Source organism: Chionomys nivalis, chromosome 3 (genome assembly GCF_950005125.1).
Source record: "Chionomys nivalis chromosome 3, mChiNiv1.1, whole genome shotgun sequence".
Taxonomy (NCBI): Eukaryota; Metazoa; Chordata; class Mammalia; order Rodentia; family Cricetidae; genus Chionomys; species Chionomys nivalis.
In genome coordinates this window covers 40,946,152-40,962,006 of record NC_080088.1, presented here as the reverse complement: position 1 = coordinate 40,962,006, position 15,855 = coordinate 40,946,152, and the positions used below count along the sequence as shown (strand labels likewise).

General features: G+C 45.4%; 1 protein-coding gene across 1 annotated transcript; it reads right to left on the bottom strand.

Moving 5' to 3' along the window:
- Nucleotides 1-9,235: 9,235 nt before the first annotated feature.
- On the bottom strand, nt 9,236-15,628 carry LOC130872212 (cytochrome c oxidase copper chaperone). Its single transcript, XM_057766084.1, has 3 exons — nt 15,418-15,628; nt 13,026-13,114; nt 9,236-9,370 (listed from the first exon to the last, which is right to left on the bottom strand). The coding sequence occupies exons 1-2, from the start codon at nt 15,522-15,524 to the stop codon at nt 13,030-13,032; spliced, it is 192 nt and encodes a 63-aa protein (XP_057622067.1). The 5' UTR covers nt 15,525-15,628; the 3' UTR covers nt 9,236-9,370; nt 13,026-13,029.
- Between the last annotated feature and the right edge of the window lie 227 nt (nt 15,629-15,855).

Below are 15,855 nucleotides of genomic sequence, written 5' to 3'. Positions count from 1 at the left end.
TTTGCTCCGCCACATTTGGCGTCCCAACGTCGGGCTATTTTGCCCCCGACCCGGCACAGGGGGGGCGCAAGCTCCACCTTTCCCGGCTAGTTGCCTGTGGTTGGTTTAGGGTTGAGGGGATGGGGTGATAATTTTTTGAAAAAAAAAAAAAAAAAAAAAAAAGAGACAAGAGGAAGAAGAAGGGGGATTAACTGGTTTTTTGGGATGATTGGTATTTGTGAATTACTGTTTATAGAAAATTGTACTGGTACTGTTTCTTGTATACTGATATGTTGAATATTGAATATGAGTGTTCCTACCTCTATTTTTGTATGAGTATGCTTATAACTTTGTCTATATTGTATTGATACTTCTACCATATTACATTGTACATTTCTACCTCTGATACTATGACATTGTTTACAGTTGAAGATCATTGTCTTCATATATTGCACAGTTGTTTATTCTTTTAGTCTTCAAAGTTAGATAGGTATTGAGAATTATATGTTTGTCATATTTATTTTTAAGTTTATCAGGTCTTTTAGTTACATAAAGATTATATTTAGTATAGATAGTATGATCTTCAGCCTCTTCGAAGAGCTGTAAAAAATGGCCTTTAATCTAACCTAAAATTTCTATGCCAAAGAGACACAATTACTCCTGGCAACACCACTCTACTCCCGAGAGAACGTTGAGCACCAAAGACACTCCACTGGGAGTTTGTCTTCTTGGCAGAACTGGCCTTTGGGTTAAGAAAAGCCCATACCTCAACTTCTGACAAAGATACAGAATATCCCTAAGTGGATAAAACAGGATTGTCTTATCTTGCCAAGACAGGGTAGGATAGTCCTAAAAAAGTTCCTTGCCTTTAATAATGGTATGCCAGTTATGTTAGGCCTTAGCCAAAGTTGGTTGACTCAACATTGCAAACGAGACTTTGGGTGATTGCCCAGGTAGTCAGTTGTCTCTGTCAATTGTTGCACATTTTGGATATCTCTCGATTGTTAAGTAATCTTTATTCCCTTCTCAGATCTTTGACGGAGTTAAAGATTATATAATTGTAGTTACTCTCTATGTTATTTAGACTCCTTGAGATAGAATGTTTAGCAAAAGTTTTGTTCTCAATATTGTTTGTTATATTTATTATTTGTTATTATTGTATATAGTTGTATTTGGTTTGGTTCTATCTTATTTAGACAAAAGGGGGAGATGTAGGGACATAGCCCCACCCATTGGGGGCGTGTTCGCCTCGGGCTAATGTTTACGGATAAATCTGCCGGGCGTGAGCCCAACAGCCCCTTTTTTGTCTTTTGCTCCGCCGCTGGAACCTGTGGTCCTGTAAGTCTATTTCCTTATTAAAGCTGTATATATCTATATAATCTGTCTACATTCATTTGCTCCGCCACAATGTATATATAAAAATATATATTAAACATCTATAACATATTGTGTATATATAAATATTATAAATATATATATGTTACTCAGTCATCACCAGTCTCCCAGAGTTTAGGAAAATGGGGGCCTCAGAGAGGTCACATGTACCAACACAGAGTAGGCAACAAAGTTGGAATTTGAACCCAAGTTTGTCATACTTAAGGCTGTTTTAAGTGGGCTTTACCATAAGTAGAAATGCCAAACATGCTGAACTAGATCCACTGACTCCCAACTTCACACTCCTAAGACATCTGATGACTTTCAAGAAACTTCTAAACAAACCCAGGGGATCCACTTTGCACTGCACAGAAGTAAATGTGAACTAAGCAAACATTAAGCCAAGAAACTTGACTTTCTTGCTTCTAGAGGACTTGCTGGGTCTCCATCCTGGCTGCTGGTTTGGTAGCGCCTTTGCCCTGTTGTTCTCAAGGTTTAAGTGCGTGCTGAGCAGCCTAGAACCATCCAAATGCTAAGTCTACTGGGAGTCACTGAACTAACAGTCTAAGGCTGAGGAAAAATTAGGAATTGTTGAATGCACTGTTGGAGTTCCCACCTGGACAAATACTTACTAAGTGCGCACTAACATTGTTGGGGTTCCCACCAGGACAAATACTAAGTGCGCACTAACATTGTTGGGGTTCCCACCAGGACAAATACTAAGTGCACACTAACATTGTTGGGGTTCCCACCAGAACAAATACTAAGTGCACACTAACATTGTTGGGGTTCCCACCCGGACAAATATTAAGTGCACACTAACGTTGTTGGAGTTCCCACCCGGACAAATATTAAGTGCGCATTAACGACCTGAGCGCCACTTTTCAAGGAGGAGGCTACAGACAACAATGGCAACTGGATGCCTGCAACAAATGACCAAATTAGGCTTAAAGAACAGCGTGACCCAGGAAGAAGGGCAGTATGGGGAGGGCAGAGCTGAGGGAGGGGCGAGGTGTGAGTAGAGGGGAGTCACGTTGTCCTGAGATGGTGGAAGCACAGTTTCTGAACTGTGAAAGCTCTCTGCGTGATAAGGGAGACATTTTAAATTTTTAATTGGAGTCAATTGATCTGCAAATGGTTTCATACTTCTCTCTCTCTCTCTCTCTCTCTCTCTCTCTCTCTCTCTCTCTCTCTCTGGAGACAGGTAGAAAAAGTGCTGGAGCAAATCTGGAGAACAAAGACCACAAGCCTCTCTCACAATGGTGCTTTGGTCCTGTGATATTTTTGTTGTTATATTTTTTGAGCCTGATGTCACTTCGGCATAGACTGACCCAGAACTCACTGGTCTACACAGGCAGGTCTACAGTTCTCGGCAATCCTCCTGTCTGACCTCCCACACGCTACGATTCCAGGTGTGACTGTGGTGTCATCTGAGCAGTGGAGGGTGGGGATTTCCATACACTGCTTTTGTCGTTTGCCGCTTCCTGTCAACCTGCCTACTTTAGCAAGCAGCAGCTGTCTGGGCATCATGCACAGGGCTCCCGGGGCTGGAGTCCCTGCCAGCTGTGGACAGGAAAGTCAGGGGAGGCCGGCAGGGAGAAACAACCAAGGCTCTATCCCAGATAGAATTTCAAAGCAGGTCAGCAAGACTAACCAAAGGCTTGGCCCTGACTCTTTAAAGAGACAGGCGGCTCAGCTAACCACTGCTGGCTTGTCCAGGATCCCTACCAGTGCACCTGGGATTAATTGAGCAGGGGGCCTAACTTTTATCAAGCAGTTATCATTTTCTAATGGTAAACGCGACACCCACTGTTTTATTATCTAATTTTTTTGACACGGTCTCATTACGTAATTCCTCTCCATTTTTTTTCTTTCTTTTTTTATGGAAGAAAGGGGCTTAGAAACTTGTCTAAGATCACAGAATTAATGTGAATGACGATTAAAGCCTAGGGCAGTGTGAGTCTAAATTGCAATTCTCCATTGGACCGTTCTCCAGCATATGTGGAGGAGTTGATAACACCTACACACATGTATTATAACAGAGGACCTGACTATGTTTGCGTGGTGAGATTAATGCCCAAAGACCAACAGAATGCAACAACAGGAAATTATTATTTTTTTAAAAAAGTCAATTTGATAGAAAAAAAGAAAAACTATACTGTCTGTGTTAAGATAGCATGTCCTTCTGAGGAAACCCACAGACATGAAAATACACACACAGTGGGAAGAAACAGAAGTAACTTGACAATTTAAGTCAGTAAGCTTTTATTCAGACAGACTGTGAGGTAGTGGCAAGGGACACAAAGATGAATGAAAAGGAATTTGAGGGTTTTTTGGTTTGTTTGTTTTTTATCTAGAGGGAAGACTAACCTGGAAAAAACTGCAGTCTCATAAAAGATGACCCCAGGATGAAAGGAAAATCTCTGATGTGATACAAAGAACAGGGGAAACAATTGGAGGGAGGTGAGTTGAGGGGGCCTGGCATCTGGGCAGGTGCTCTCCAGCTGGGGAGGGCATCTGAGGAAGAGGGAACAGATGTGTGGGCAAGCCTAGGGTTCCAGGTGTGCACCATGACAGTAAGGTGGCCTGAGCCCTCTCGTCCAACTGTGTGACAAACACTTGTAGGTACCATGTTCAGGACACGCCAAAGGATGAGGACAAAGAGAACCAGCAGCAGCCTGGGTTGCTCAAAGTGTGACTCTGCCGTGATCGTAAACACGGCGCCTCCCATCTCCTGACCAGAGAGTGAGTCCCACATCTGTACTGCTTATGTCACCTCAGCTGGGCATCCAGCTGCGTGGAGCCGAATGTGCCCTGTCTCAGACCCCCACACGCTCTTCTCCAGGGAACAGCTTCCTGAGCGCTTGCTGACTGTTGGAGCCTGGACGTTGATTTCTCACACTTCACCAAGTTTTCTCTTTGACATTTGAGTCAACACAAAGAGGAACTCATCTTGTACACTCAGTGTGATCATTCAGGATGACCTCATGGTCTGCTGGGTGAGATGGAAAACTAGTTTCTGACTTAATATCCATCGGCTCCTTCCTCCTGTGAAGCAGAATTTCAGTTTTGCCCAGAGATCTGATGAGATACGAAAGAGGTGGGCCCTGTTTAGACCACTTAGCCTTAGGTGCACCACGGACAACTATTGTTTTATAAAATACACGTAACAATACTGCTCAGGCAGACTGAGGGGTGGACTCAGAATTCCATGCCTGGGGACAGGTCTCTGCCTCTTCTGCCTGTCTTGAACAAGGATGTCCAAATGTGCATGCTTGGTTTCATTGGTCCTGGAAGACAGAACTGAGATGAAAATAAACCCGGGTGCTGGGTAGCATCAGCACCTAGCTGGCATAAAATTGCATGCAACTCCAGACTCTTACACTTATCCTCATTTTCCTTGATGGGAATTTTCTATATGTGCTATTGAACTCATTAGACTCAACAAAAGGTGAAACTACTAGGAGTCTCTCTCTCTCTCTCTCTCTCAGGGTCTCCTAGCCCTGGCTGGCCAGGAATCACTATGTAGAGCAGGCTAGTTTTGAATTTAGAAAGATCCCTTTGCCCCAGCCTCAAGTGCTGGGATTTAAGGTATGTGCCTCCTTGGTTAGGAGTGGGACTTTGTGCCTACTTTCCTTTCTCCTGTGCTGAGGTTTTGTCTGGCTTGAACTTGCAAAGGTCTTGTACACTCTGTCACAAGTCTCTCTGAGTTCATATGTGCACTGGCCCTGCTGTGCCTGGAAAATACATGATATCGGCTAGGAGAGGGAAAATACAGTTTTCTCCAATGGAGTGGCACTGGGTGTATCCACCCCGCACCAGGGTAGGCAGGTGCCATGGTCAGGAAGACAAGTCAGACTCCACGGTGTGTGTGTGTGTGATAAGTGTATATATGGTCATGTGGGTATGTGTGCATTCAGAGCCCAGGTGTCAATGCTGTATTGATTTCCCCCCTTTTTTTGAGACCGGGCTTCTCAGTGAACCAGGAGCTCAAAATGGCTAGAGTGGCTGGCCAGAAAGCTAGAGCTCTGGAGAGCTGCCTATTTTACACACACACACACACACACACACACACACACACACAAACACACATGCACACACATGCACGCACGCACACACACATGTGCACAGTGTTGGGGTTACAGACGCACACCTCTGCACCTGGCTTTTATACAGGGCTGAAGACTGGAACTCAAGTCCTAATGCTCACGAAGCAGGCACTTAATCGAGCCATCTCCCAGCCCTTACGTTTTTAATAGCTAAATAAAGAACCCGTGGGCAGTTACACATGAACTCTTGTGGGAAGCACCTTGAATACCCACACCCATCAGAATTAAAAAACAACATTCAAATTTTCACGACTGTTTTTTATTTATGTACTCATTTTCTTAGAAGCTCTTTATGAGCAGAGTACACATCTTTCAAATCTTTGTATACTCTGAGCACACCAAAGTTGAAACAGTGTGCCCTTTCATTCAGCCCCTCTGCCCGGAGGAGAGTCTGGATATATAATGTACATTGTCATTTGTTGTTTGAGCCTCTTGAGAAGCTCACTCTGGAAGTGGTGAAGTGGTGTTGCTCCCTCCCCCACAGCCCCAACCTTTCCCCCCCCACCCCTGCTGCCATGCACACACTTTAGACCAGTGGTTCTAATGCTTCTAATGCTGAGACCCTTTAAGACAGGTCATGTTGAGGTGACCTCTAATCATAACATTCTTTTCATTGCTGCTTCATAACTGTAACTTTGTTACTGTTATGAACGGTAATGTAAACATCTGTACCTCTGACAGTCTTAGGCAGCCCCTGTGAAAGGGTCATTCAACCCACAAAGGGACCACAACCTATAGGCTGAGAACCACTGCTTTAGACCACGCATGTTTGTTTATGTCAAGTGTCCTCCAAAACTTGTCCTGGGTCAGGCTGGACTCCTGGCTCAGAAACAGGGAGAGCCGTCAAGGTCACAAGGGCATTTAAAACGCCGTGCCTCTGAGAACTGCGAGAAAGCTTTTTCATCAGAGACTATCCCACAATATAAAAAATGCTTGCGGTGAGGATGGGAAGCGGAAAGGACCCTCTCTATCAGGAGGTTCAGTTGCCTTGGCTTCTCAGTCAGGTGTCTGCTGGATAATGAAAGCAGCTGATTTGAGGATGTCGCCTTCCCGTTGTCACGTGCTCCTTTATGAAGGAGACTCTGCTCCACCCAGAGAGAAACTCCAGCTGGCTGCCTCAGCACGGCTTCCCTGTTCATTTCTGCTAGGTGTTCTGAGCTCCAGCTTTGATGGTCTTTTGCTGTTTGTTCTCCGACTTCTGCTTACTATATACTTAATAAATCCACTCATTCACAATCGAAAGCGTAGCTATAAATCATAGATCATTCTCCGGTCCAACAGAGCGAGCAGCACATCAGATCACATAACTCAATATTTAGGGCTGTTCCCACACATCATAAGCCTTTACTAAGCATGTGCTGGATCAAGAAATACATATCCACAAATGGGAATTTTTACTGGGCTCAGGTGCCAACAACCTAGACTTAGTGCCTGCTCATCAATTACTTGTCTCTAAACACCTGTACTCACCTCGCCTGTAAAGCAGGGATTAGTTTCTCCAGAAGCATCTCCCCAGACTGTGGAAGGCAGAGTAATTCTAGGACTGGCCCTGTCTAGGGACACGGCCTGTTTTCACTAACTTTGAAGCTGACCGTTTCAAGGTTAGACAAAGGGAACTGTTAGACAAAGTATCTATACTGAGTTTAGGAATTACCGAGCATAAGAAAGACATGGCAGAGGTATGTCACCTACTAGATCAAATTCTTTACTTTTCCACTCCTGTGTTAGTATCTAGGCATTATAACTGAAATGCTGCTTACTGTCTCTGGGAAGGCTATATACTTAATGGATCCACCAGGGAAGGCTGGGCAGAGGGTCTTCTGAGGTGCGCTGTCAATAGGGTGCCTTAGTTCTTTGCAAATCAGGCGAGGATACCAAACTAGAAAAGGTCAAAATATCAACGTGTTACCTTTAAGCTGAGGAAATTGGCCTCCTCAGACACTAAGGGACACATGGATAATGCTTTTCTAAATATGAATTGCCTCTAGCTACCCTTCACGTGAGGGACAGGCTTGTGGGTTTCGGGTGATTTCTTCTTTACATGACCATAAATCCAGTCAACATCACACACACACACCAGAATTTATGTATCTGACACTGCCTGCCTTGGCTGGAGATGCAGTTGCTGGAGGGTGTCTGACACATAGTAAGTACATACACAATGTTCTGGTTAAGTTACAGTAAGTCACAGAATGAATTCTTATATCTAATTAACTGAGAGCAAAATAAAGGGAAGAGCTATTAAATCTCATTAGTAAGAGCACATTTAGAAAATATAAAAGTCTTATTTCCACCTTAAGATATGAGCAACTAGGACTGGAGAGGTGGCTCAGCAGCTAAGACTGTTTGCTGCTCTTGCAAAGGAGCCCTGTCAGGTTCCCAGTACCACACAATGACTGGCATCTGTAACTCCAGTCCCAGGGGCTCTTAGGGCACCAGTACTCATGCGAGATAGACACACATACAGGAAAACACTCAGACACATAAAACAAAAACCATCTCTTTCTATAAAGTAGAATATGGCTGCACATACCTGCACCTCCAGCATGCGGGAAGCAGAGGCAAGGGCACAAGTTCAAGGCTACCTGGGCTACAAGGAAAGACCTGTCTCACCACTCCCCAAATGTAAACACAGAGGGTATCTGCGACAGTTTATTTAAAACTTAACATTGGCTGCTGGGGTTGTAGATCCGTCTTCCACTTTGTAGTCTAGGGCATATGCAAGCAGTCTGAACAGCAATCTACTAAGGGTCTGTCCTGGACAGAAAGTTGGTGTATAGCTGTCTCTGTAAACTATACACTATTTATTAAAAGTATCCAAATGAATGTTAAGTAAAACTGACTAAAGAATCAAAGAATTACTCCTAGTAACACTACACGCTAGTGGCATCTGATTTACAAATGACGTCAGTGCTCACAAAACCTTAAGTTAGCTATTGTTACTTTTCAGATGACAACTCAGATTCAGAGACACTGTGATTTACTGATAGCTCACAGCCAGCAGATGAGCCAGAGACTTGCTGGAGTTGTAATCCAAAGCAGGAGGAACCCAAGTTCAAGGCCTCAGAACACATTCAGGTCCAGCCTGGGCAACTCAGTGAGACCCTGCCTCCATCACACTATAGACAGTACGCACAGGGCTAGGGGCAAAGCTGCAGAACACTTCCCTCACTTAAGGTCCTAGGCTCAATCCCCAGCACAATGACTACCAGAACAAAAGGGAAAAAAAAGAGGGAAAAAGTCACGTTTAACCAGTGAATTAGGCCAGTCTTAAAGGATCTGAACTCTTTTATTATATAAAGAAACACCCTCGCCACCCTGCCACACATGAAGATTAAATAGTCCTCTCGTGATATTCCTCAGCATCCTTTGTTTTTGAGGTTTTATCTGTTTGAGGTTAGAACTCAAGGCCTTGTGTATACCAGGCAAGTTCTCAGCCACTGCGCTCAATCTCCAGTCTGTACTTGAGATTTTCAGTTCAACGCACGAAAAGGCTAAATCTGGTTAAGTGCAAGTCTTGCTGAGATGACATGGCTGTGACGTCATTTTCAATAGGGAAAAAAAATGTTCATTCTATTTCCATAACCTAATGTTGGAGATTCTACTGGTTGAGAGAAGAATCTGCTTGCTCCTACAATAACTATGCAATCCTGTGAGTCACAATAATGAGGAAGAAACTCACAGCCAAGGTTGTTACCATATGCTGTGAGAGGGAAAGGGAAGGAACAGAAAGTCCCATGGGTCTGTGAGGAACAGAAGAACCACAACGAAGATGGTTTGCCACACTTTCTTTTTGTTTTTTAATAAATTATAAATACTTCATTCACTTATCAAAGTGCATCAAGGAACTTCCAAAATATTTACTCTTCTTCATTCTTCATGGATTTTTCATTCACAGTGTAGGCCACCTGCAGAAAAGATTTTATTTCAGAAAGTCAGAGTTCAAACATCAAACCAGACCTTGGGATTTAGGGACTTAAGACCGTCAGAAATACATGCTTCCCTGAAACATTAAATAACTGTCACAATTCTTCTAAACAAGGCATGAAACAAAGACTGCTTTTCAAAATCCTAGCTTAGCTTAGCTAACACTACCCTAAACTGTTCATTACAGTACCTAATCTTTAGAAGTTTTTGGTGAGGTAAAAACGCCATTTTTCCTAGAAGTACCTTTAAAAACAGGCCAAGGCACTGTGCTTTTACACCTGCATGTCTCTGCTGATTCAAGAACTGCTGGCAGCACTGTTAGAGGCGGAAGGAAGGTCATTTCAGTACAGTTCCTGTGGGAAGCTCCTCCTTGATCCAAGGGCAAATAAAGAAAAGCCTCTGAGTCCACAGCCAAGATCCAGAGAGAGAGCAGCAGAGGAGAGCGGGGTTGGCCTGGGCTCCGCAGTGCCAGGCCTCTCCATAGCCCCTCATTCACCCCACCCTAGTCTCTAAGCAAGAAGACAGAGAGTAGCATTGAAAAGATGGTTACTCAGGTGCCAAGTCTAACTCACGAACTTCCTAAACCTGTTCCCTTCGTTTAGATTTTAGACAGGAAGTAAGCCTCACCATGACACAAACATCTAAATTCCCTTTTCCCTAAAGAGCTTGAAGAAAGAACGATACACTTAAGCAAAAGTCTGAGCAGGAAAAGGAACCAGAAACAGAGCTATGCCCCATTTCAACAGCCTGCACACCTCTTGGTACCGGCTCCATATCAGAAGGGGCTGACTGTGAAAGAGGGTATAAACTCCTGGTTCTCTGGGTGGGGGGCCTGGCAGTTGGGACTGTCTTTTCATTTTGGCATTTCCGAGAGTCTTAACAGGTGATCCCTATAATGCATTATCTTGAGATACTTTTTCTTTCCTTTTTTGTTTTTTGAGACAGGGTTTCTCTGTGTAACAACCCTGGCCATCCTGGAACTGGCTCTTGTGGACCAGGCTGGCCTTGAACTCACAGAGATCCACCTGTCTCTGCCTCCGAGTACTGGGATTAAAGTGTGTGCCACTACCGCCAGGCTCTTGAGATACTTTTGTAAATAATCTATGTATAAAATAAAGTTCAAGCCGGGCGGTGGTGGCGCGCGCCTTTAATCCCAGCACTCGGGAGGCAGAGGCAGGTGCATCTCTGTGAGTTCGAGACCAGCCTGGTCTACAAGAGCTAGGTCCAGGACAGGCTCCAAAACTACAGAGAAACCCTGTCTTGAAAAACCAAAAAAAATAAATAAATAAATAAAGTTCATACCGGGTGGTGGTGGCACACACCTTTAATCCCAGCACGCAGAAGGCAGATCTCTTGTGAGTTCAAAATCAGCCTGGACTACAGACCAAGTACCAGGACAGGCTCCAAAGCCACACAGAGAAACCCTGCCTCAAAAAAAAAAAAAAAAAAAGACAAACGAATAAAGTTCAATTAAACAAACAAATAGCAGCATCACCAAGACTTTAATTTTATTTTAGTGGGTTTCCATATTTCTTTTGACCTTAAAAGCAGGAAGGGAAGAGCCACCTACTCACTCCCTGATATTTCTAATTCGATGCCGATTTGTCTACCTTGGCTCTCAGTGAGAGAACACTGTACGACTGAAGACTCACTACCAAGATACCTATTTTTCTTTATAGTTTCTGAGTCTCTTCTTTTTTTTTTTTTTTTTTTTTTCCGAGACAGGGTTTCTCCGTATCTTTTTTTTTGGTTCCCGTCCTGGAACTAGCTCTTGTAGACCAGGCTGGCTTCGAACTCACAGAGATCCGCCTGCCTCTGCCTCCCGAGTGCTGGGATTAAAGGCGTGCGCCACCACCGCCCTCTGAGTCTCTTCTTTTGCTACCATTAAATCTTCAGAGATTTGCTATTCGGCATAGTCCCCGTTTCTTCAGTACTAGGAGTTGGAGTCAGCAGGTGACACGGCCTGTGAGTTCTGGAAAGTGTCCCTTAGGTGTTCCTGAGGTCCAGCTCTAGGTGAGAACCAGTGACTGATGTAGAGTTCCGGAAAGTGTCCCTTAGGTGTTCCTGAAGTCCAGCCTAGGTGAGAACCAGTGACTGATGTAGAGTCACTTGAGAGAGGGCAGAAGAGGGGATAACTTATCCCCAACTGCTGTGCCTGCTCCGATTGAGATCCACTTAGGTTTCTGAATTAAGGAGCTTTTATGACTGCTGAAACACCCCAAGTTTGTGAAGTGCTTTTCCTCTGAAGAGGTTCTCAGAAGATATAGTCTAGCAGTCTAAGAGACAGGGCGGGGCAGGCAGCTGTGCTGGAGTCTAGTGCATCGAGGCTTGGGTGGGAAGTGTGCTCCCACGCACCCCAGCAACAGATCTTTTTCATTATCAGTCATCCTAAGTCTGAACTCAAGGTAATGTAGAGCCCTAAAATGAGCATGCTGGCGAGGAAAGCTCACAGAGTGTAGGAGCAACACGCCGAGGGCCTCTGTTTGGAGAATGTAATCCTACCACTGCCCTTCCACGGCTCCAACTCCCCCATGATGCTCTGGGGACAAGACTTAACACAACTGAGGAGAAAGCGCCAGGGCGCGGAGCGAGCGTTCTGATGTACAGATGCTGGGGCCTGTGCCTTCAAACACCTTCTCCAGCCACACTTCTTATCGGGTGGGGGACACCCATCTCCTTTCTGTACTTCAAAGACCAAGAGCACTCGTGTGACATTCCAAAGAGAGGTGAAAGAGAAGGAAGCCAGCTCTCCACCACTGCTAAACTGGAATGTGGCCTTGGTATCTCCCTGCTGTCGTTAAATTAGGGGTGGCAGGGGAGGTGTGACTTGAGCAGCACAAATAGCTCTGCCTGGAGTCTGAGCTTCCAGTCCCCCTCCTGCTCAGCCCACCTCAGGAATCCTGCTGCAGTGAACCCCATTAATTTCTCCTCTCATTCACTCATTCCCTTAATTAACAACACCCTATTCAGCACCCACTACAAGCCAGACTGTGGTCTAGGTGCTGGGGACAGGCTGGGGGTAAAACCAGATGCTTCCCAGAGTGTAGGTCCTGGCTGGAGGGAAGCAGGGTGGTCCCTGGAAGAGGATGCTCAGTACACAGGTGGTGACTAAAGACACAGTAGCGGTCAGCCACACACTATTAACCTTCTAAATTAAGAACTCAGTTCCCCGGCCTCATGAGGTCCAATTCAAGTGCTTAAAAGTCACGCATGGCTAGTACTGACCGTCTGAGCAATGTGCCATACACAGGACACCTCTTCCATCGTAGGTGGTACTGGATGCGGCTGGAACAGTCAGGGAAACACATCCCTACTTCACGTGGGGCATGGAGGAAAAGCCTCCCTAACGAGACCTCAAAATAGCAACTGGAACAGAACAGGGTTCTGAACTTCCCACGGCCTGAGTCCCTCTTACTATAATGTAAACCTAAGGCTCTCAGCAAACCAGTTCTCAAAAGCTTCATACCAGCTCGGATTTACTGGCTGCTCTCAAGCTGTTGCCATCACTTACTACCCCATACTAGGGACTGAAGTTACTTTCTGAGTGCTATTTAAACATGCTGGACTAACCAGGCAAGCTGCCTCGGAGCTAACCCTGTGGAGCAACGCGGACTCTAAGCAACACAGTTCACTCACCACGTCATATCTTAAATCCCAGTGCTCGCATGCACTCCTTGTGGGCCTCGATGAGATGGCCACAGTGCTCTTCTCCTTTCTCGATGATGCTGTAAGATAAGACGCACTAGTTACCTAGTAACTAACGGTAAGCACATGCATGGAGTGTACATGGCAGTGCAGGAGAGCGGGGCCAAGCACACAGAATGCGGCTGAAGTTACGAGCAAATCTCTGCTATACCGAACAGCTTGGCTCCTTTGCTCTAGCTGTTCTTACAATGGGTCCACGCCCATAAAGATGTTCCACAGAACTAAGGTTCTGAGGTTTGTTTTTATTGTTGTTTGGGGAAGGTTCTAACTGGATGAAATAATTACACATAGCAAACGATAGCTTTAGTCTATACCCAAGGAATAAACATTTCTTTAAAATGAAATAAACTGAATAAAATATTTACATGAAATGAAGGGAAGGGGAAGAGCTTAACTTGTGAGCCTATTATCACACAGAAATTAACTTCCTGTTTCTCCTTACATCCAAACACACTTAAACCCATTTTTAATCATTAAACACCCGACAACATAAACATCCAAAAGGATCTGGCAGCCAAGAGCCACAAGATAAATCCTACTCAAGGACTTAGCTTTGGAGTTCACCAAAGTCCATCAGTGAAGAGAAAGGAAGACAGTTCCAGCCAAGTTTTTAAAGCAGGAAGAAAATAAAAACTTGTAATGACCCACACTGTGCCCATCCATCAAAACAGCATCGGAAGTTAGGACGCTGGCAGTGACATTAAGACCGTCTGCCATGCAAGGCCAAAGTGGCTGGCGCTAAGGAAGAACAATCATTTCTCCTAGTGTTTGAGATCACCAATGTGTAGCCAGGGAGCTGAAATCCACCCTTGAAAAAGTCGTCAGGGAAGGCGGGAACGGAGTGAGCTTACTCACACTAAATAAAATCCTTCTTTGAAAGATTAAGGGACATTTCACTGATAAAATCTACAAAGTAACCCAAAGGCCCAAAATGTACTGGCACATGCCTGAAACCATGTTTGGGAAGCTAAGGCAAGAGAATCCTGAGTAGGAGGCCGGCCTGGGCTATGTGTCAAGACCCCGTCTCAAACGAAGTTGGGAAATACGGAGGGTTTACTATTAAAATCCTTGCCAGCAGATGAGGCAGACTGGGTGGGATGCCGGGGAGTCCCGCATAGCAGAAACCTTACAGAAATGCTGGACTCGGTCAACACACACGGGAGGCAGACATGATAAGTACCCTGCTGAAGCTGGAGAATCGGGAGTGCGGTTCGCCTGTATTTCTAAGCTCTCAGCATTTCCACAAGCAGGCATTACCACTGCGGGACCCTCAGCATCAGACCGCTCTTTAAATTCTCCACTTCCAGTAGGGCTTGCAAAGTGGTCACTCTCACTACACCAACAAATTTTTCTTTCGTCTATGTTTTTTTAAAAACATGGTCTCACTCTGTTGCTCAGGCTAGATGAACTGTGGCAACCCTCCTGCCTCAGTCTCCTGGGTAACGAGATAACAGGCTCGAGCACCCATACCTGTTTTTACTATTACTTCCTCACTTTGACGGGAGAAATAGCTGGAGATGCATATTCACATCATCTGAGGGCTCCTCATGAGATCTGCTCCAGAACTGAGACTTCATCAAAGTGAGAAAACCCAAACCTTTCGTGACTTGATAAGCATTAATGTCACCTATACTGTAGAAAGGCTTTTAAAATATGTATTTGTTTTTATTTCATGTGTATGGTTGTTTTGCCTACATGTTTGTCTGTACAGCAGGTGTATGCAATGCCAGCAAAAGCCAGGAGAGGCTGTCGGACTCCTCTGGGACTGGAGTTAAAGATGGGTGTTGGGAATCGAAACCAGGTCCTCTGGACCAGCAACCAGCGCTCTTAAAGCAGAACCATCTCTCCAGCCCCAGACAGGCTGACTTTTAACCTTCGGCCTTTTAAAAGGGGATCCCTACAGAAATGTATTCTGTGTATCCTATTCGCGCACATTTTGAAAATATTCTCAGAAGTTACTTGAAATTTTTTTACTTTAATCTTGCTAAAGGTATCAGAGCTAGTGGTATAGTAATGGCAGGTAACAAACCTCCACATAGTTTAAGTTCCTTTAAGTCAAGTAGCATTTCTATGCACTTCTATATATCTGGACCTAATACCTAAGAAGGTTAAAGGGCATTGCAGCAAGGAATGAAGAACGAGAACCTTGGGGGCCAACCCGATCTTTTGCCCTCTCCCGTTACCCCTAAGTGAGCCTGAGGTGCGCGCTCAGGGAACAGAGACGACTGCGAAACTATGGGTTCCCGTTACTCCGGAGGGCCAGGGGGCAGAGCGGAGGCGAGCGTGCGGAAGCCCGGCCGTCCCTCCCCGGCCGCGCACTGACCACGCATCGCGCGCCTTCTTGGTCTCCGGGCAGGCGCAGCATGGCTTCAGCGGCTTCTTCTCCTGAGCCTCAGGAGGGGCAGGGCTGGCGGCGGCCAGACCCGGCATCTTTCCAGCGAGACGCAGCAGCGAGCGCACACGCGCAAAGACCCCAAGCGGCAGCGATCTGCACTCACTTTCCGCAGTCAAGCTAATGGAGAACAGGAAGTCCCGCCTCTCAGAACGGAAGCGAGCCTAAGATGCGCGTGCGCGAAAGAGCAGTACGAGGGCTTTGACCCAAGGGCATGGTTTCTTCTGCGCAGGCGCAAAGGTTAAAAGGTCACCCAGTGTTGCTTTTGAGATAATCGCAACATTTTTTTCTTTCTCTTTCCTCGCTGCAAACCGTCACGTGTGCGTACCCGTTCCCTTCTGTCCTTCAAATTCATGGCTTCTCTTTTTC